Source organism: Pocillopora damicornis, chromosome 3 (assembly GCF_964200805.1).
Source record: "Pocillopora damicornis chromosome 3, jaPocDami1.2, whole genome shotgun sequence".
NCBI classification, from domain to species: domain Eukaryota; kingdom Metazoa; phylum Cnidaria; class Anthozoa; order Scleractinia; family Pocilloporidae; genus Pocillopora; species Pocillopora damicornis.
The window spans coordinates 19,638,903-19,660,505 of record NC_142672.1 but is presented as its reverse complement, the minus strand read 5'-3'; the positions used below and the strand labels follow the sequence as shown (position 1 = coordinate 19,660,505).

Sequence of the window (21,603 nt, the reverse complement as noted above, 5' to 3'; positions counted from 1 at the left end):
ATATTCGAAGGATACCAAAGCGTTACACCATTTGGCCGTGGGAGGTCTGGGTAATACATTACGTTTCCGTATTCCAGTCAGATTCATCGCCACAGTTATGGTACAGGTGGGAGGTTAGCTGCGAGTCATGGAAATATTACAATATAAACATGATATATATGCGTGCGTTATGGATATCATCATTATGTTTTTTTAGGATTATTTTTGTCTCCTTCGAGATTCATATGATATTCTGACCTTATACGCGTTTTTACTGGTTCTCACTGATGATCTATTGGTTAACATTATTTTGCTTTTTTAACCATATAAAGCTAATAGATTCCATGTTGCCACAGGTATACACAGTCATATATCATAGTTCTAGACGTCAAAACGTTATAAGTGCATTATTAAAGAAATAGAAACGCGTCGAGTGCATTGTTGAGTTATATGAGCGCGCGGGAATTTTTAAGAGCACGAGAGAAGTGCGGAGAAGTGCTGAACATTTCATAAAACTCGTTATAAATGTTTAGAGAAATGTACGCGACGTGATTGGTCAGAACGGGTTTATTATATTTCCATAAAGCACGCGCCATATGTCACACTAGTGCACTGTTGAGATATAATGCACGCAGCCTACGTCATCGGTACGAGCGCGCACAATTTACGTTACATAATGGTAATAAGACCGAGTGGAGTCCAATTCGGTCAGTAATCATACGAGTGACAAAATTTGAGAAAGAAACTAGACATCAGTTATGCGTTTTCATTTTAAAGAAAAGCAACAACAACAGTTAACTCGGCGGAATGCGGGACAACAGCATGCGCGCATGACGCGTTCTATCCACTTACACAGGCATGACGTGTTAACTGTCCTATTACACTGTCCGGCAATTACAAGCATGACGCTCACACTGTCCTATCAGTGCTCAAATCGGGCTGTTGATGACCAATCACGTTCGAGAATTTTGTTATAGTTTTGATTAGTTTTATAAAAGAAATAAAAACTTGTTCCTCGAGCATTGTTGAATTATATAAGCACTTGGGGATTTTTAAGAACACTCGAGAAGTTTGAGAATCACTTACCCTCGGCTGGTGCTTCTTCGCACTTCTCTCGTGTTCTTAAAAATTCCCGCGTGCTTATATAACTCAACAATGCACTCGGCGCGTTTTTCATTTCTTTAACACACTCAGCTGCACCTCGTGTGCCAACATTTTGTTCTTACCACATTTTGACGTCATCTGGGATCTGGGGTCTGTTCTATTGACCAGACGCATGGAACAGTAACAGATGTTCAAGGCGAATTATGTTCAGAAAACATACAATTTCTATCTACACCATTTCAAAGAAAATATGTCATTATAGAACTCCCATTTCAGATTTCAACGAGTATCCTAACCGTTTGAAGATGTCGTCGAATGTGTGAGACGACTAAGCCATCTTGCTTATCAGCCTGGCCTCGGTTGTTCAAAGGTTAGATAATGTTATCCACTAGATAACCTCTAAACGATGGTTAACGCTATATGCTTTGCTATCACTTATTGACCGGATAGCGATTTATCCGCTGGATAGCTTTATTCGACCTTTATACAACTGGGCAGTGACCGCTTACTCGTGACGAAACAAAATTTCGACCCTCTTTTTTCCGTCTCTTTAGGATCTCTTTTAGCGATGTAGAACTACACAAAAAGGCATTTTTGTCGAAAATATTGGCTTAATTTTCGCAATAACCAAGGCTGTGGTTACGGCCAGGTTTTCAAAATGGCAGCGTCCAGAGTAGAAGTTTTAGAACACTCAAGTCAAGTTGCTTCTTTTAGTTTACGTGTAAAATAATGATTATGTGGTTTCTGGACTAACGGGCCATGCAATGGACATAAATCTAAAATAATGTACAAAAATGTCTTAGTCGGAAGAACGGTGTAATGCGTCCTATATGGTACCAGGAATAATACTGTCATGCTTTGATTTGTGGTCAAGTCACACTTGAGCAAATTTTATCAACTTTGTTTGATGCCAACAATGTTCACAAAATGTGGCTTTTATACGACACAGTGACAAATTGAAGCGTGAAAGCAAAAGCTCGCAGTACAAAGGTCAGAGAAGTATACTCTCTCTGATATATATTCACGACAGCGTCATGAAACCCATCCTGGTATGATTCCAGAGCCGTTTTGCTTGAGAGTAAAGCGTGTGAACCCTTTGGTTACCCCGTTTCCCCCATATCTACGGTCTGCAAGAATGTTGGATGAACTTTCTCTTGTCTAGGGGTGGAGAAAGTTGATTTGATGGAAACGAGTTATTAAGTGCCTGATCAGCAGTTGTTCTCCTGCCAATAGTTGCTTCATATGCATTTATTTGGAACCGAGATCATATAAAGCCTTAATATTTGTGAAAGTTAACGTGTTTATGTAAACAACTAATCCAAAACAGATTTCCGATTCTACCACGTTTTCGCCCCGAAATTAGAATTCAAATTTTCCGTTTCGGCTGCGTCCAATCAATGTGACCGCGTTCTTAGGGCCTGGTAACTAGTGTTATTGTTTCGGGTAATGTTTACGTTCAGAACTCCAACATTATTTGATTGAATGTCCTTCGTTTGGGTATTTTCTTTTTGTTAGCAATTGAACCAAGATACCAAAGACGAACTTGCAAAGGATCAAAAGGATGTATCCACGATTTGCGAAAAAATGTTAAAATTTCAAAACCCTGTACGCAATATCACACGTTATATAGACACTTATATAGATCACGTCTTTAATCTTATTTGAATATTCTTTTCTGAATTTGGAAATATCATACTGAGTATTGTCCCCTATTGATCGAGGATTTGACGGATTTGACGAGGATTTGACGAACTTGCGTAAACATGTTTCTATTTACATGGCAGCGTTGGGCCGGTTTTTTCTGTGATCCTGATTGGTTTAAATTGATTGCCATGATCAGATGATAGAGTTCATTTAAGGATAGACACCGTCAAACGATATGGCCCGTCTAGTAGGAAATACCTGAATAAATACGGGTCGGTCTAAAATGAGTAACATCGGTAAACTTTGTTCTAAAATAGTCCTTTGATTTGTGGGGGTAAATGTTTGCGATATTTTAACAGGGGTGTGTTAAAAAAGAAAATTAAAAAAAAAAAAAAACGTATTGGTGATGTTACCAAGGACAATTGGAATGATTCCTCGTTTGTTATGTGAGCTATTTCTCTGTATTGCCTCCCTCCTCTATTGGCTTTCTCTAATCAGCGACAACTTCCCCCTCAAAATACGCCAGGAATGTAGACGTGTGACATCGATGTAGTCGCCTTTAAGGGTCAGTTTGGGTTCTAACTTAAATATCATGAATAAGTTCTTTTCTCAATACCAAACCCCATCTTTCATTTGAAAATTTTGTTCTCTCAAGCATGGAAAACAAATGTTATGAAGAGTTAGCGAGCCAGAATGGATGGAAAAGAATACTCCAGTTCCGAAGGTGTGTCTCGAAGCCAATCATGTTCCATAACTATCAATCCATCGTGTACGAGCCAATCAGAATGTCGCTCCACCCGCGACTCGGTTCTCTGTGCGTTGGATGACTGTAATGTTTGTAAATTAGTGTCGTGTGAGGTGTTCTGTGGACGTGATATTTGGAAGCTGTTTCCAAATATTGAGAAATGGCGGGTACTTCTTACACGGCTTCACTTCGAGGAGGTGGCCCGTGGGGTTTTCGACTGCAAGGTGGCAAAGATTTTGGCAGTCCTTTGGCGATTTCGAAGGTATCACTCGATGTAGTTTTCTAATTCATAGGGTAGTTCGAATGACTGGGGTGCAATGTAGTTGTGTGTTTAGCTAAACCTGACTGATTTGCACGCGATTTCGACGCTCTTCTTTATAGGTGACACCAGGTTCTAAAGCCGATCTTGTTGGAATAAAATCAGGGGATTATATTCGCGAGGTAAATGGTGACACCACGGAGAACATGAGTCATTTCGAAGCTCAGGATTGTGTCAGGAGGGCTGGGCAGAATCTCGACTTACTGCTTGAAAGGTAAGATAATATGCCAAACTGAATGAATTTCCCACAGCTTTAATAGCTTTCAGGTCTACGTAAAATTATGACCGGCTTTTAGCTCTGAAATATGCGTTCTTCAAATTGCGGTATATCGAGTGTTCTGCGGTGAAATGAACAACCTTCCATAATTTCGTGTCGTTTGTCTATTTGGATAAATTCACACCAGGAGACAATAAAAAGAACTTATTTGCATATACTTGGCGAGTAACAAACGCTTTCCATGGAGGAGAAACATTTCCTCTTCGTGATGACCATAGATGGAAATATTCCTTCAGAACAGTTACGTTGGGGAAAAGGAATTGGCTAGTGAAATGAGCAACAATTCTTGTGGGTGTAATGTAATTCGATCGTGATGAAGCTCTCCGCAGATAGTGGACGCCAAGGTTGACTGTTGATTAAAGATTCTTGAAAATGTTTGCCAAACTAACGTCTTTGTTCGTTCTGAACATCCATCTCTCCGGGGCTGTTGGTAAAAAGCTCTCGAGTGATTATTTTCGCTTGTTGTTCTTTGTAAAAGCAGTGTACGATCAATCGAGGAGAATGTGATAGAAAGTGATATACAGTATAAAGCACTTTTTGTTGCAGTTTCTCGCGAACATTTTCAAAACACATTGATTTTCCTACACTTCAGAATTTGCTGCACCCGACAGATTCAAAGCGAGGTGTATGTTAAAATCAGTGAATAACTTTTTCAGTGGGCAGTACTTGTTTATTATAAATACAAAAGTTCATGTAAATTTTATTGTGCCTCGATTAGTAAGATTTTGGCAGAGTTCGATCCGATTAAATCTGACTTTGCAGAGTCTATTTTAGTATGTTCGAAAGGTTTTTTAGCGTTTTATAAACAATCTTTGGTAGTCTTTGACGATTGATTATCCTGTAACTGTCAGCGGGTAATTCTTCGGCAAAAATTGCCGGTTCGAATGTGAAGATTAATTTTATCTCATGAATATCTTCGATTAGTGATTCTAGAACATGTCTATTCCTTGTTTGGTATTCTCGTGTCAAAAGAATGTGATATTTTGAGAAGACCTAAACAATGATGTGAAATGTGTTCTAAAAATACTTTTGTTTCTTAGAGAAACATGTAACAATTTATTACATGAGTAAATTTCATTTCGCCGCAGGAACCTTATCTCTTTGTTAATTTATGTGAGTGAGTCATCCATAGATAAAATCCCTTTGTTTTAAATCTTGAGTTCTTATGAAGAATTGGAAAATTGTATTGAAAATCAGGAATTACGTTGTCATATTTAGATGTCTTGGTTTGAAGCAAGAAATAAATGTTGGTTCAACACCTAATCTTTTTACTAAGAAATACAAATTTTTTACTAAGAAATACAAGCTTTCTTTATTATTTATAATTAGTACAGACTAATAATAGATTAAGTTACCTGATGATGAGCCACATTTGGTTGGATAGCTTCCAAGCCTTGACTGGTTTGCCTTGCACATGAAATGACTTGTGTGAATGTCTCTTTTATGCATTACCCAAGAAAGTGAGTTGGCTTGTGATGCTTTTTCATATCCTGCATAGCTTGCAATCCTATCAGCACTGTAGAGGTTTGTGCGGGCCTAGTGATGAGTGTTAAAACTGCATCTGGAGAGAAAAATGCCCACCTATGAGAAAGGCGGTTTGTCACCCTCTTTGACAGCTTCTTAGTTATTCTATCAATACAAGTGAGCATAACTGATGGTTGGTAATATGAAACTGGTTGCTTTGTTAACATTCATGTAAAGTATATTGAAACAAACTTATGGAGGCAGTTAGTGGAAATTAATGGTGGTTTGTGGAAACACCTCTGAAAGGGCCTCTAAGTATATGGGAAACTTCTGAAAAATATAATGTATACTGGGTCATGAGTCAAGCTCAAGCCCAAGTCAAGTTCAAGTCACAAGTCAAGTTTCAGTCAACTTCAATTTTTCCCTTTTTTTTGCTTTTAATCTTCTTGTTTTCTGTTTAGCTTTGTTTTGATTTCTCTGTCAAAATGATGTATCAAGGAAACAAGAACACCTTGTTTCACACTTAAATTGTTTTTGTGGCCATTTGTAAGGGTTGATTCTGTACTGCTTCACAGCAGTGTTCAAAGAAGTAAACATTCCAAGGTATCGACAAGTTTTCCCCAAGGATTCCAATTTCTTTTGATTACATACCTAAGACAGAAGTTCTATTTCAATGACAAACTGTCTTAACTGACTCAGAGTATTTAAAAAAAAAACCTGGTACTGATTTCTTGCACTTGACTGCCATCTTGCATCCACTGGGATCCCATACATGTAGAAGAGTAACACTTCAAGCTATCTCATTTTCTCCTTGGCCAAAAGTTTGGAAAAAGTTATTATTCCTCTGGAAAATGTTTGTTTGATTTATAAGTTTCCCTTGTTAAAAAGTTTTGAAGCATCACCAAGTTTTAGAGACATTGTTACAGGATGTGTGGAATATCTAAAGCATGATATACATAGTGTTGTATGCATGAAGAAGAAATTGATAATTGACAAGACAAATTTTTTTCTTAGAGCATCAGTTGTGGTTATTACAGGGGTTTTATGTGCCTTAATGAACAATAACAGCCTTTTAAATGTTTTGTAAATTTTGCAACAATTCTGTAACACTTAAAAGGTCTGAGAGCACTTAGCAACAATTTAGAATGCAGAAATTCTTGTCTGTGGCAAAATTGATACAGAGGAAATAAGCTGCTTCAACTGAAGTAAAAGGTGAACAACTTCATATTTTACCAAGAGGGGAAAAATTGAAGTTACTCCTGACTCAAACTAGACTCACTCTTTCACTCTTGAAATGTATAGAAAAGTATGGAGAATGTTGAGATGTAATAGGAATGCAAGAAATACTGCAAAAAGGTATCAATAATTTCCTAATTAAAGACTGATCTCAGCACCAGAATTAAAAGTAATGTTTTCTATCCTGTGTTTGTCAGGAAAGAGGGGACTAAAACAGTTACAGTGACAGAAACTGTACACTCTGCAAAGGTGGATCACAAATTTAATGCAAGGGCAAAACCCTTTGGTGCATCATCACCTCCAACTCAGACCCCGCAGCCATCAGTTCCAGTTGCTGTCCACTCATCTCCAGCAGGTAACACATCCTGGCAGCCGCCAACATTCCAGGCTCAACGTGCTCCTGTTGCAAAAACTGGACCAGCAGGATTGTCAGGTCCCCCAACTCCTCCACCGCCCCCAAATCCAGCTACTTATGCCAGGTGATGATGGTGTAATTTTGACCACAATGTGTACAAAGGAGAATTCAAACCTCAGCCAGTTCTTTGTCTGATTTTTTGAGTCAGATGCTCTGTTATTGGAGCAACAGAGAACCTTTTTGGTAATCTTTGGTTAGTATTGGCAAAGAAACCAGGTGCACCAAATCAAATTTTCTATTAATTTTGTGGTCGGACTTTTTGTTTTAGAGGAAGCGCTGATCACCCAGAAAGTGGAGTTTCAAGACCAAGCTATGATGACAGAGATCTTGCTCAACACTTTAAACTTGATATCAGTGATGATGGAGATGGTGAGAGAATGATTTCTTATGGTACAAGTAGCAACAGAGTATTGACCTCTAAGAGTGACCAGCATCTAATTTCTCTGTACAATATCACCCCAAGAATCAAAATAGTGAAGGAAATGATAATTGACTAAAAAGCTCTTGATTGTTAAACAAATTCTCATAGTCAACACCTTAGGAAATGCGTAGAGACCATTGTAGAGAATAGGCATGGAAGTGAGGATGTGAAGGGGGCAGTGTGGAATTGTGTGTTAGGGACTCCTTACTAAGAGACGTGATTTGATGCTGATAGGTCAGTTGTGTGCCAATTAAGCCCAATAAAGTTCATGACGTGCAAATATCAAACCTAAAATAGAATTATTTTTGTTTTGTTTTCTCATGTCTAATAGGCAAATTTACCTGTAAATTTCAAAAGATCTCTAAGAATCTTTTGGCAGGGACAAAATGCTATGTCAAAAAAGCCAGGAGGTTTCTTTTTTTAACAGAGAAACAACCATTTAGTGACAAGTACCAAAAGCTCTTTTCGTTAACATGTTCTTTTTCCCAATCAGTGGGCTTTGCTGATGAGCCACCAACTTGGGGTCATCCGCCAGATCCCAAAGTCCAGTCCAAGTCTTTTAAGAGACTTCAGAAACATCTGCAGGAAGCAGATGAGGATGGTATGTATAAAGTGCTTGAATTCTTCGTATTACCTTTAAATTCAAAAGTGCCACCCTCTCAAGCAAGAGTGAGGCCAGGCTCTCCTACAGTTATTTGAATTGATCTATTATTGAAGCAACTTTTTCTTGATTAATAAAAGTTATCTTAGGTTTGCATTGGGTTTATACTGCTTTGCTCTATTATTGGTTGGGAGAAATAATGCACCCTCTCAACCAATTAGAAGCAAAAGTGAAATCAATCATGACTGGGGTGCCCCCCTTTTTTCAGTACTTGGAACAGTTTTCTGGTTGTTATCTTGAATTTTCATGGCTCATCTTAATATTTTCCTTTGCTCTGATTGGCCATCATGACATCTTTGGTTTTGGTCATAAACCACTGAAAGTGCTCTGGCTTTCTATTACATGTATTTAAGCCTGGGCCTACTTTGGTTTTGAACAAAGACTTAAAAGCCGGTATACATAAGTTAGTAGTGATGCAAAATCTGTTTACTGTTTTTGTTCCTTTTGACAGATTTACCTCCACCTCCCCCTGAGGCTTATAATGAGCCTGAAGAGGATGCAAATAAGCAAGTGCAATCAAGAACCTTTAAAATGCTTCAGGATGCTGTGGAAGGAGGAGGTTGATATGATATTTTTTCTGTCTAATTTACATGAAAATTTTTTGATACATAGAGTCACAAATGAATCAAGCAAATAAAACTAGAGCAGTGCATTTGTGCCTGCTGATGATAACAAATAAAGTACTCATTCACACAGGTGAACGGCAAATTGCAGAAAAAAAGTTATTTGATTTTATCGACTGATTTGATTTTGTGAATCGGCCACTGCAAAAATATTATAAAGGATGATGTTTTGAGGGGTAGACCTTGGTCAGTGTGAAAATCAATTTTTTCCAATGAAGGACTAACAATCAACTTGTCAGCTTTAGAATTTCCTTACAATATAGCCAACTAACATTGTCAACTCAGTTGATCAAACCAAATTTCTAGTAATACTGACCACTAACTTTTCTTTAGAAACTTACCATCTTTTATAGATGTACAGAAAAAGAAGCTTGTAGAACTTAAAGTTTCTCTTGTTTCTTTATCTGCTATTTCTTCAACTGCGGTGCAATTGTAACAATCTGAGTTTTGCATTTGTTCAGTTGAGTGTTGGTAAAACATGGTAGATTTTTGGTTGTTCTTCACTGCAGATCTGAACAAGTTCATTAAAAAAATGATTCAACCAAAGGCTGGTGATAAGAGTAAATTCCAATTATTGACATGCCCCTAACAATACTCCGAACTAATACAGTGCATCAATATTTAGAGATGACTTTAAGGCTTTCACTAAAAATTAAAGTTTCCTCAAGATATCTTCATCTCCTAGTCTCTAGAAAGACTTAAATGTGCAACCTCTAAGGCTGGAAAAAAATGTTGAATTGTGTTCTAGTGTTGATATATTAGGAGAGGGCAATTGATGTATTACATGTACATGAATTTTTGTTTTCATGCAATTTGTGAAAATAACTGGTATGGCTAATCATCCTTAGAGAAAGAGGAAACTCTTAACCCATAACCTCTTAACTTCAGTAATGCACATTCTCCATACTGCACTCTATATATTTCTTAAGATGCTGACGAGGAGCATTTGTTTAACAGTCAAGAGTTTCTCTGCTTGGTGATCATTTCCTTTTTTCAAGTGACCTTCATGTGTGATTCAGGGGCGATATTATAGGGAGAAATTAGATTCTAGTGACTCTTAGGGGTCAAAGGGTTAATGATATTACCAAGTGTTAATCCTGTTATGCCCATCACTATGAATGCCTTTGTTTGAAATTTAATTCAAGACGGATGTGCTATGTTGTCAGTGAAGCCATACCAGAAAACCTGAAAAGTCAACACATTTAATCTTATGCTCCTAAAAGACAATTTTTGGGATAAGATTACTTCTTTTTATACAAGTTGTTCTTTTATATTTTGTCATGTTCAGCTGAGTTCAGTGAACCTTTTTATCAAATTTCCTGTGATATCTTCTTTCTAGTATATGTTACCTTTAATTTATTATCTGTGGCAAAGGGTTTGAAAGAAATAACATCTTGAAATGAAGGATATAAATATTTTTTGAGTGTTAAACAACTTCTTTTTATAGATGCTCCAGGGAGTGTCTTTGACAGGCAGAAGGCAGATCGCTCTAAGCCTTCCAATACTCCGCTACCCAAAATGTACAGACCCAATCCACCCGTTATTAAACCTGCTCGAGATATGCCAGTGGCTCCACCTGCGCCAGTCATGGCCAGGCCAGGCCAGCCTGCCCCTGTTGCACTACCAGGGATGGTTCAGATGAACCAGCCATCTGAGCCAGTGCGGCATCCAACACAGAAACTACCGTCATCTGCCTCTCCTGCAGCATTGTCTCCTACATCATCCCCTGGGCAGCCTGAATGGAAGAGAACACCTTCAAAGCCCCCTTCTGCACACTCCGTAGAGGAGACCAGAACTCCTTTTTGTGATGCTTGTGGAGAGGAAGTTTTGTAAGTTTTTTGTGGCAAAGATAATTCAGACAAGCCTCTAAAAGTTTTCTGTGGAGGAGTTTATTTCAATGCTGTACCTGAAGTTTGTAACACTTTGGTCATTCTGTTGATGAATTGAATGGAAAACTAAAACCAGATATGGTGAAACAGAGAATTAACTCTGAAGTGTAAATTAAAGTGCTATTTAAACCCATGAATAACCCACAGGGCGTTAGCGTTATTCATGGGTTTAAATAGCACTTTAATTTACACTTCAGAGTTAATTCTCTGTTTCACCATTTGTGTTCCCAGTGCTACGCGGCACAACATTCATAAAACCAGATATGATTGGTTCAACATGTTTTGCTGTGCATGATGTTATTTTTACTTTGATTTCTGATTGGGCCTGTGAACAATTTATATTCCTCTGTTTGTGGGATGTATAGACATGGTTCCACAGCTCAGGAAAAAGTCAGGAAAGAATAAATTTAAGTTGGTTTGTGTATGGAATCACAAATTTTCCTTTTCTTCTATTTTCAGTGTTTTCTAACTTTTCAAATTCTTTGATGTAAATGATGTAAATTGGATCCTTTTTCAATGGTACCACAAGGAAAATTTTCAATTGATGTTCATTGTTTTGTATGGCTGTAGAGGATGGCTGTAATCAGGCTGTAATCAGATCAGGATTTGTTTGATATGTAATTGTTAATTCAGGTTAGGGAAACTTTACGTTTGTCAGGATAAAGTCAGGGAATAGTCAAGGAATTCCAAAAACTTATGACTGTGGCAACCAGGATAGAGTTATTATTCAGATGTTGTAAGTCAAAGGAATCATCACATTTAAGGAAGAGAACTGAAAACAACCTTACAACCTTGTAACCTTGCTACTTGGACAAGTGTTTCACTTGGCCCTTCAGTTCTAGTTGTCTGACATCACTAATGTTTTTTGTTCTTTTGTTGTAAAATAGTGGCCCCTTTGTGAGTGCAATTGGTAAGGCATGGCATCCACATCATTTTGTTTGTGATGGATGTGGTGAATCATTACAGAACCAGGGCTTCATTGAGGAGGGTGGAAAACTGTACTGTGAGAAGGACTTTAATAAGTACTTTGCTCCTCATTGTGAAACTTGTAAGCAGCCTATAGTTGGGGTGAGTACATCATTTTGGTTATTTACATGTATGCATTTGTAGGCAATGATGATAAGATATAGCCATAAAGATTATTGTTATTTATAGGTCTCATTTACCAGTTCAAAGAAAGATTATTGGCAAAAATGTTAGGGGTAATTCAAAAGCAGTTTTCTTTAGGCAATTTATTAGGATTTGATAAAAACAAATTATCTTTTAGTTGGAAAGTAATGGGTAGCAATGCTTGATTGAAATAGTTTTAGGGATTTCTTCATCTTAGTATTTTTTATCTGTTTGAAAAACACAGGTTTCAGTTTAATCCTTTTCCTTTTCCACCAATTATCTTTCTTGAAACTGGTTAATCAGACCTACATGTAGTGTACGTATCTTGAAGGCTCAAAATTTTAGGAACAGGTCCTGTTTTCAGCCCTTATTGAGTCTTTGTGTTGTGTGCTTGGGAAAGACACTTTACTTTTACATTACTCTTTCAACCAAGGGTAAACTTGGTAAACAGCAAACTGTTTAGGAGGCCTGATGATTTGCTGATAGGTAACCTGTAATGGGGTAACATCCCTCTGTAGAGGAGCAATCTGCCTTGAGAAGTAGAGTGACTTTGGAAGGATGCATCACTCATGGAAGGGAAAGAAATGAATAGACAAAGTTTTACATTTATTTAGTTGTTCTGTGAGAGAGAGATCTGCCAGTTATGTGAGAGAATTTGTGCACCCTTCCTAAAAAGTTCATCATGCACACAAATTAAGGTGTCATAACTTCACTTAAATCAATAGTTACTATGTATCGTGTTATGTAAGAGTGCTCCCCAGACGGAAAAAATGGTTGAAATGCTATTGATGATAGAATTTTTCCATTGTTTATAAAAGGAAATAGGCATTAAGAGTGAGTCTCTCTCTCTTACAGGGAAGTGCTTTTAGTAAGTTGTGTGATATGGGGTTATTTATGTTTAACAATTAGTCTATGAATTGGTGTGTTGCTACTGCAAGGTAAGTTTAACAGGAGAACACACACATTTTCAACTGGAAATAACAATTAGATGTTGCATATATTTTTATCAGAATTGTGGTCTTAATTTACTCCTCTTAAACTTTGTCTGAAGTATGTTTTTTTGGATGGAACTTACATCAGACTTTGAAACGGTCAGTAAAGCAGTTTTCTGACTACTAACAAGTGTTCTGTGATAACTAAGAATGCCAATGTTTCTGTCTGCTTTGAGACATGCTCAGAACCTTAGGAAAAATTCAGAATTCTGTGGAGCATTTTTCATAACTATCTGGAAATCCTTACCCTTTTGCACACTAAAAGAAGGAGTTAACAGTTGTAGACTGTCATTTCTGATTTTGCCTTGTCCATACATAAACATGTGTCTCCTAAGTTTGGCCGAGAGATATCGATTGAAAGAATGCTATGAAAGTTTCTCCCTTCTTGGTCCTTCAAATTTTGAAATGGAATGTCATCAAGCACAAAATTGAAAAAAAGAAAATGGTTTGAATCTAGACTTGAAAATTTGTTCCTCAGCCTATAAAGCACATTACACATTTATCACTTATCTTAGTGTCTGTATATTACTGAACGTAAGCCATTTTTGCTCGTAAATAATATATATTGTGCACTTTACATTGAGAGAATTTGCAATTTGGCTATAGCTCAAAGAGATTGAGGTTTACGTGTTTGGGTTTGAATTTTCAGTTGAATTAATTAATTATAAAAAGATCTAATGTTTTACATTCAAATTCAAAATGATAGAATGAATAGTTTTCCTTGTTTGTAAAACAAAAAAAAAATTTTTCTAAAAGCATTCCTAACTCTTCAAGAAAGTTAGTTCTGTTATGGCCATGAAATAAATTATATTTTTAGTTTTGCACTTGTCCTACTGAAGCCTAAGTGTTGTCTTAAAATTACTGTTACAGTCACGTGACTGGCACGAGCAATTGTAAAGTAGCTCTAAAGGTAGTGATTTCACGGAAACAAATATGCAATAAGTCGAAAGAGGGGAATTCCTGTTTTGCATGAAAGTTTAAACTGAGTTTTTTGAGTGACAGTGCGAAGCTCTGGTTAAGTACCTCAAAAATTTTGGACTTGTCAGAAGTTTAGTTAGGCAGTGATTTTTTGCACGCGGTGTCTTCATGTTTAAGACAAACATTTACATGTAAAAATAGGAAGGGAAGCGGTATTTGTAGAAAAGAAGCGAAATTACTAAATAATCTGATAACAGAATGCGGCACGCCGACAGCCGAAACTAAGCAAACTTTTGCACTGTCTCTACCAAAATGGTTGATCTGGTGTGTGTAAATTTATTGCTTTAGCCAGCCGTTCAGTTTTTCTTTTCACACCGGCCTTGCTTTTAGAATTGATTGACAGTAAACTAGCGTGTAGTTACAACCCTTCACTGGCCTTAAGGAAACCCACTTCAATCACATTAAAGTGGAATGGAGTTGCCTGAATTTCTCTGGCTGAGAAGGAGATGATACTACGAGAGGAACAGTGAACAGACCGCTACTTTGGTTGTGTTACAAAAATACCCCTTTTAACGTGACCTATGAGATTCATCTGTTTGCTCTCGAGGAGGAAAAGTGGAGGATAGACGGACCATCTCTCGTGCTTGGAACAATAAGAACTGCCGGCTGTTTCAAGGCGTGTACATCACGTGAGAGTCACATGGCAAGAGGTTTTGAAATGTCTACTTGGTGTACGAAATTTCTAGTTGTGTTGAGAGAAAGGAGCCATGCGCACTGCCTTATGTAAAAGCCCAACTTTTCAAGACGTAGCTAATCCAAGCAAAAGCTGTGCCACACCATTGTATAAACTTCTATTTTCACTGCTATAACAAACTGTTAGTAGAAAGCACTTAGAGATAGCATAGTTCAGTGATCTCTCATAGTAATTCTTTATAACCATGCACGTAACTCGTTGCATTTTAAATACTTTCCATTACCACAAATAACTGCCATAGTAAACACGCTAAACTTCTTTCCTCGAAGGTAGATCAGTAACGTCTTTGTGGAGCCGTTTTTGGGTAACGTTTGTCTCTGCGTGTTTTCCTCTCGAAAAAAAACCCAACTTAAAAAAAAAAAAAAAAAAAAAAAAATGGGAAACCCTTCACATCGTCATCCGAACGGGATTTGTACTGAATGAGAGCGAGTGAGGGTCTCAAGTAACAGTGTAATGCTTTAAATGCTGTGTAACAACTGCAAGCACTTAAATCAAAAAAGAAATAACTTATTACAACTAAGTAACCTGCTGCTCACCTGCACTGCACTGTTTTGTCGAAAAAAAAATTCAATAAGATTCGTTGTTCTTTCATGTTCAAGTTCTTTCATGGATTGCTCGGCCAGACTTCGGAGTGAAAATTGATCATTTCGTGGTCATTCTAACATTTGACGTAGGTCTTTGTGACGCGATGTATTTATTTTCCTAAATTTGCAGCCAAAGAGTCTGCATTCATGCCCACCAGCGGTGCCTCCACCGTCAAGTGCAATGCTTAAGGCAATACGCGAGGGTTCCATGAATTCCAAAAATCCTACAGAAGTCGCTGCAAAAGCGAAAAACAAAAGATTTAACAGTGCGTTAACTTTAAAGAAAGAACCAGAGGAAAACCAGGCTGAATGGATGAATGGCCATCAGTCCAATTATCCTTCATCCGGATATGGAATAAGCTATCTTCAGAAAAGAACCTCGTTTGAGAGTAAGAACAATTTGCCGGCTTCCTCGGGAGTTTCAAATGCAGCCAGGGTTGGAACTTCAGACAATACTCGCGTAGAACCTGGGGTGGGGTCCATAAGGGAGAAAGTTGTGTCCTTAAAGGAGGCTGTTCGTAGCGCTACTGAACGAGAAGCCAAAGCCAGAGAAGGAATACCTCCCGCTGTAAAACGCTTTAAAGAAGCGAAAATTTTACTGGCAAAACTCGAGCGCAAGAGATTCATAGCCGAGGATAAGGTAGCTAAGCTAGAAGATCGTATTCAGGATCAACAAAGAAGATTAGATAGTAAATACAGATCTCTGAATGAGAACTGGCAGGTAAACCATAAGATCGAGCGCCAGAAATCAGACGACTTGAGGAACATTAGAAACATCGAGTATGAACTGACGGAGGTGAAAGCAGCAAGGGAGGCTTCTATGCTGCGCGCTCGCGAGGCGTCGCGCCGCGCCGTTGTCATCCAGTCCGCGCTTCAAAACGCGGAAGACCGAAAGCGCGAGCTTTACTCGCGCAAACGCACGTTGCAGGACATGTTGGAAATGTACCGCAAGCGAATGAAAGATCTGAAGAACACGTACCAAGAGAAAGGCGCCACTGTAGAAAACAAATTCCTACAGATGAATCTGATGGAGGATTACATAGCAGATAGCAACGAACGCTTTGGTCGGGCAGAGAGAAGGCTGCTACCTCTGAAGATCTACATCAATCAACTACATGATTCCATCGACCAGGCGAGAAACGAAACCCGCCATGCAAGTTACCTTCTGGCCAACTGTCAACAGCGGCTGAAAGGACGAAAATACACTTACTATCCGTTTGATAAATAACGTTCCAATCGAGCGAGTGTTCGTCTGTAGAACAAACTAGCTTTAAGAAAAAAACGATACAAGCGGAGTAGAGTTCCTTTGTGGTTGTTGCTTCTGTCTCTGGTATTGCTGAAGTGACTATTGCGCCTAGTTTTTCAGAGATTTTTTCTTTCTCATGTTTAGTTCCCTGTAGTAAGCATTTAAAAGCACTGTAGTTACGTTGATTTAGTGGTTGAAGATGCACCGTGGTTGAGAACCAAAGTAGTAAGGGATGTTGTGCTTGTTTCTTCGGTTTCTAGTCTCGTACTTTGGGGCCGAACTAGAGGCATCCCACTGTTGTGTTCTGCAGTCTCCTAACCCTAACTGTTCAACCGAGGAGGGGTAAGGGGAACAGAGCGCAATTTCCAAGGCCCAGTTAGCTTGACCTGTAATCATCAAAGTGGGTTAAGGTTGCTGACGGAAGTATCATTTGGTGCCTTCATTTCTTATACATGGAGAGTGTTCTTACAAAAATTGTAAGGCAGCGTAGAAATTCTTATTAACACTGGTTTGCTGTGCTAGCGATCTGAACAGACGCGTTGGTTCCAGCACAAGTCATACGAGTCGTATTTAGTTAGTAGAGGGGAAGTTACATTTAATCATTATTTTCTTTGAAGTGAACTGATGAATTTGTGTCTATCCTATGGTGGCTACTCAAAATTCGTAGAATCCATCGAATCTTTCGAGTCTAACGTAGAAAGTAAAAACGTACCTCATACTTTTATACTTTTATACTTACATGAATAGTTTTAGAAACGCTTGTTTGTTTTGTACAGTATGGAAGAGTTTGAAAAACATTAAGTTCTGGTGTAGTGTGTATGAATATATACAAAGTGTAGGTTCATGTTGATCAAAGGCAGTGCTTTTTTTGTACTCATGTGTAGGCAGACCTTATTCGGAAAGCTAGAGATCTAAATGGAGGCAGAAAGGTTATTTTTCTCCCGTTAATTTGCCTGCTTATGATAACACACTCCTTAATTGCTCAACAGGAGTATATTGTTGATGCCAGTAAGATACACACTTTTCTAAGAAAAAACGTATTTTCAAACACAAGGAATAATATATTTTTTAAAATAATTATATTTACTTAACAAGATATTTATTTTATAGTTTTGAAATTAACTTTCTGATGTTTTTTTTTTTAAGTTCATCTCCTGAATTTAGTCATTAAATTTAGCTTTTCGAAATAACTCGGTGCCTAAGATATTGTGCAGTTGACTTAATGCGGTGGTGGCAGTTCTTCGGTAATCGGCGTGAATTGTCGGATCATTTTCGGACATCTCAGGAGGTTGGTTTAAGTCATTATTTCTAACAATTTTGGTGACGATTTTCTCACCTGTGGTCCTGAATAGCAACAGCAGCAATTTTCCGATTTTTTCAGTCGTTGGAACAGGGATGACTAAGGATGGAGAAGATTTAAAAAGGATGTGGCCAAATGTTTTCAAAATGCACATCGATAAATAACGTTTCAATGGAGAGAAATCGAGTAAAACTTGGTCAGTGATGGATTACGTTCTTCCTCTCGAGGAGGTATCCGTCTATGTAACAGAAGACTCCTGTACTCCTGCTTTACAGAAGAAAAGTAACGCGTTTGTGCGGTGCTTCATGATGCTGTTACCCTGTAATTTTCTGATGTGCTTGATGGCAATCCATAACTCAACATCGAGGCTTTGAGTACACCTTCGAACGGCACATGTATTAATATTTCTTTACCACCTTAAATCGGGTTGCTCTGGTTGCCCCCCCCCCCTCCCCCCCCTACTGTTGTTTTTTCTTAAATTATTTTTTACAACGTTTTTGAATCAAGAAGGTCTGACTATGACACCCTTACAGACGCTAAATTGATAGTACCTACAGACAGATCTTAGAGTTTTACAGAGCTGTCGAAGCAAAAGCGACGTGTCTTAAGTACTAAGAAATTAGCTTATGTAACATTCACGTTCGAATGAAGCCAAAGCTGAGTGACGTATCTTTTCCAATGACTTCGTTTTGATAGCCTTGTGTTCAAGCTGTGGGGAAGACATTCCATCCGGAGCACTTCATCTGCAGTCATTGCGGAAAGCAAATCGGATCCGAGGGCTTCAATGTTGATCGGGGAAAACCATATTGTGAGGACGATTATAAGAAATTGTTTTGCGTAAAATGTGCACTGTGTAGGCGGCCGATCGGTGGAGGCGAACGATGGGTAGAAGCGTTGGGAGAACCGTGGCATGCTTCCTGCTTCAAGTGTCAGGTAAGCAATCATTCGGGGTTTGCCCAAGTGAAGGATGTTTAGCGCGCTTTGCTCCAGCTCAAGAGGTCTGGGCTCGAGACCTGGGCGGGTCTGACAAAATGGTGGAGGGTCACCACCATTCTATCTAGGGAGAGAAGCAACACTCTTAGTCACTTCAGGATAAGTTTCGTCTGGATGGTCCTCTTACTTTAGTACAGAAAAGAATGTGCGCGGTGATTTAGTGGATGGTGTTTTAAATAAGTCTAGCCATTGTAACTGCAACAAAGTTCATATTTCACGGAGAGCTGTATCCATGCTAGAATTAGCTGCGGTTAAAACATAAATGATACAGTTTTTTTGACATTCTGTGACTAATTTGTTTTTCCTTTTTCTTCTATTCTACCACCAACAGCACCCAGGTTGCATTAAACATTTAGAAGGAAATCAATTTTATCAATATGGTGGCAAACCCTACTGTGTGCTCCATGGTGCCCCATAAAACTACCCATCGATAAAACAATGAAGAATGGGTAACATTCTGTTCCAGTCTTCTACCGGTAAAACGTTATTGGTGGGGATAATTATGGCAGCTTTTGTAATTTAAGTAGACTTTGGTTTACCAGGCAGATCTATGATTGCAAAGATTACGTTAAAATAATAGATTAGATTAGATTTTCAAACTACCGCTCATCTTCAAATCAGGGGGGCTATAAAATAATCAAAAAATATGTGACGTTAGTAGGGAGTTGAAGGAAGCAACAGTCAAGTTACCATTTTTTTCTGGGTTTTGTTGTCTTTTTAGTTTTAGATCATTGTTTTTCTTTTTGGTTGGAGGATTTCTTGGTAATTCCTGTCCAAATGGATTCTTCGTGTAGTGAGGGAGCTCGCAAACTAGTTGGTTTGTGGTGTTGCTAGGTGACATGAGGTATCTATTCTTGCGTTAGATGACGTCATGTTTGATGCAGTGAGGTCTTTCCAAATTTTCATTGGTCGGAACAATGACGTCTTTCTATTCTTTGCGTATTTTATTACATAACCCTAGGAAAGGGTAACCTGTAGTGTTGCTGCTTTCTAAACCAGAGGCTAGATGTGAAACCAATTAGATTTAGAGTTATTTAGTGGTTTTTCACGTTACTTTTTCGTGTCTGGATCATAATTGAATTTATAAGATCTTGATGAAGAACTAACGAGGTGGTATCTAAGTATTTTTCCATGAAGTCACGTTCTTTCTCGGTAAGCAAGCAGACTGAGTGACAAATCGTGAGAAATCACCAAAGCGAGGCGAATTAACCTGATCATATATTATGGCTATTTTTAAATATTTAAAGAAATTTATTTTCCAGGTTTTCTTTTTCTCGTCTTTATCTTGGCCGTGGAAGTGAATTTTTCGCGTGCCTTTGGGTTAGAATTTGGCTTGAGAGAATTTTTTTGCTTGTTGAATCAAGTAATTTGTAAATATGAAAGACAAGAACTGAACATCTTTGCTTTCTTCACCGGTCTTCTTGATGTAAACCGAATGGCTATCCATCTTGAAGTTATTTGGTCTGGGATTTTTGGTAATTTTGTTTGTATTATTTTAGAGTTCTAAAATTTAAAACGGTAGAGAAACGGTCTTACTATTTGGAATTAATGGAATACGTTTCACTGGTCTGAACTTGAGAGGAAACCTGCAAGGATTTGTCTTCATTTCTCAATTAGTTAAAAACACGGCGACAAAGGAAATTGTCTCGGAGTTACTCCCCCTTCCCTTCCTAACTTAAAAAAATGATTTTGAGAAAGAAAAAAAAAACGAAAAGAAAAGGATGAGAAAAGAAATCATGCCGGCTTCGTCTTGGACAAATTTTATAAACAGTAGAATTGTGAAACTGAGAGATTTTGTAGCTTTTATGTTGTGTTACCTGTGAAACAAGTTGGTCTTTGGGAAAGAACCATCTCAAACGGAATATTGATTCACTCTGATTCGTAATTTATTTTTTCGTTGGAAAGCATGCCAAAAAAAATAAATGGTGTTGGGATGTTGCCTCAGTAGTATCATTTAAGTAAAAGATATAGCTTTGATAATAAACCAGTTGACCGTATGTTTAAGACTTTTTTTATAATTTTTTTTGTTGCTATATTTTGCAATTTTTCGTTTGCTTCTAGAGCGAGGTCCGCTATTTTTGTAAGTTTAGTTAATTCAGCTTTCCGTTGAACTTGCCAAGGTAATAATTATTAGGAACAGTGCCTGCGAAAGGTAACATGCTATTAGGCCGTTGAAATATGAATTGTGCAAACAGGAACGATGAAATTGTAAAGAAATGGTAGTGAGGCTGTCCTCTTATTAAAGAAAAAATTACGAATTTTCTGGTTCTAGCGTTACCATGAATGCCTGTTACCCAAGCGTTTGTGGCCTCACCATACGACAGAACTGTCATAATACGATCACCACCACTTGCTCTAGAATGAACTGTTTTATTATAACTAATGGACTCCTACCATAGGTTGTGTGTCGTTAGTAGAATTATAAGTGTAACAAAGTGACAGTTAGAACTCCGCGGTGCAGATTGCTTGAAAATGCATTCATTCCGTAAAAAAAGATGTGGTTGCATGGGACTAAGTAATTGGATTATTAACGATTGAGGAGTGCTGGGAGAGAAAGCCATTCCGCACGCGGTTCATTTGTGACACATAAAAGTAGTTATTAAAACGACTTGTTCGTATTAGTGGGGTGGTGCGATCGTACAGCGTGTTCCCTAAGTTACCATTTCATCGTCCTTTTTATGTGGGTGTTGCCGTTGTGAACGCGCTACGGTACGCGTACATCATGCCTTTTTTTTATATGCAATGATATTTTTAGTTGTGGTCTAAAATATTAAAATGTACTTTGTAATGCGAGCTTGTCAACATTTGCAGAAAGTGATTTTTCACCTTGTAAACAGAGATCTAATTTTCAATGTATCTGTTATTTCCAGAATAAATTTATACTTCAAAGAATTTTTGTTGTTCTCGAACCGTTTTTCCTTGTGTTTGG

General features: G+C 38.0%; 1 protein-coding gene and 1 long non-coding RNA gene across 3 annotated transcripts; one reads left to right on the top strand and one right to left on the bottom strand.

The window, feature by feature from the left end:
- LOC149048715 (uncharacterized) lies at window positions 1-5,562 on the bottom strand. Its single transcript, XR_016185341.1, has 2 exons — window positions 5,424-5,562; window positions 1-118 (listed from the first exon to the last, which is right to left on the bottom strand). It is a non-coding gene; the product is annotated as an uncharacterized LOC149048715 (long non-coding RNA).
- LOC113665323 (PDZ and LIM domain protein 7) lies at window positions 3,518-21,566 on the top strand. Of its 2 annotated transcripts, XM_089202090.1 has the most exons (10): window positions 3,518-3,734; window positions 3,854-4,005; window positions 6,966-7,247; window positions 7,452-7,552; window positions 8,098-8,205; window positions 8,717-8,824; window positions 10,336-10,717; window positions 11,665-11,845; window positions 18,378-18,614; window positions 19,006-21,566. In XM_089202090.1, exons 1-10 carry the CDS (start codon window positions 3,633-3,635, stop codon window positions 19,090-19,092), a joined length of 1,740 nt encoding a protein of 579 aa, XP_089058216.1. In that variant the 5' UTR covers window positions 3,518-3,632; the 3' UTR covers window positions 19,093-21,566. The 2 variants fall into 2 exon arrangements, with proteins under 2 accessions (XP_089058216.1, XP_027036803.2); XM_027181002.2 differs by lacking the exons at window positions 18,378-18,614; window positions 19,006-21,566 and adding an exon at window positions 15,266-17,569 and having other exon boundaries at window positions 3,523-3,734.
- Window positions 21,567-21,603: the final 37 nt, after the last annotated feature.

Coding starts and splice junctions, on each gene's coding strand:
- LOC113665323 (XM_027181002.2), top strand. CDS start 3,633: ATGGCGGGTACTTCTTACACGGCTTCACTTCGAGGAGGTGGCCCGTGG. Junction 7,553..8,097: donor TATCAGTGATGATGGAGATG/GTGAGAGAATGA, acceptor TTTCCCAATCAG/TGGGCTTTGCTGATGAGCCA. Junction 8,206..8,716: donor GCAGGAAGCAGATGAGGATG/GTATGTATAAAG, acceptor TCCTTTTGACAG/ATTTACCTCCACCTCCCCCT.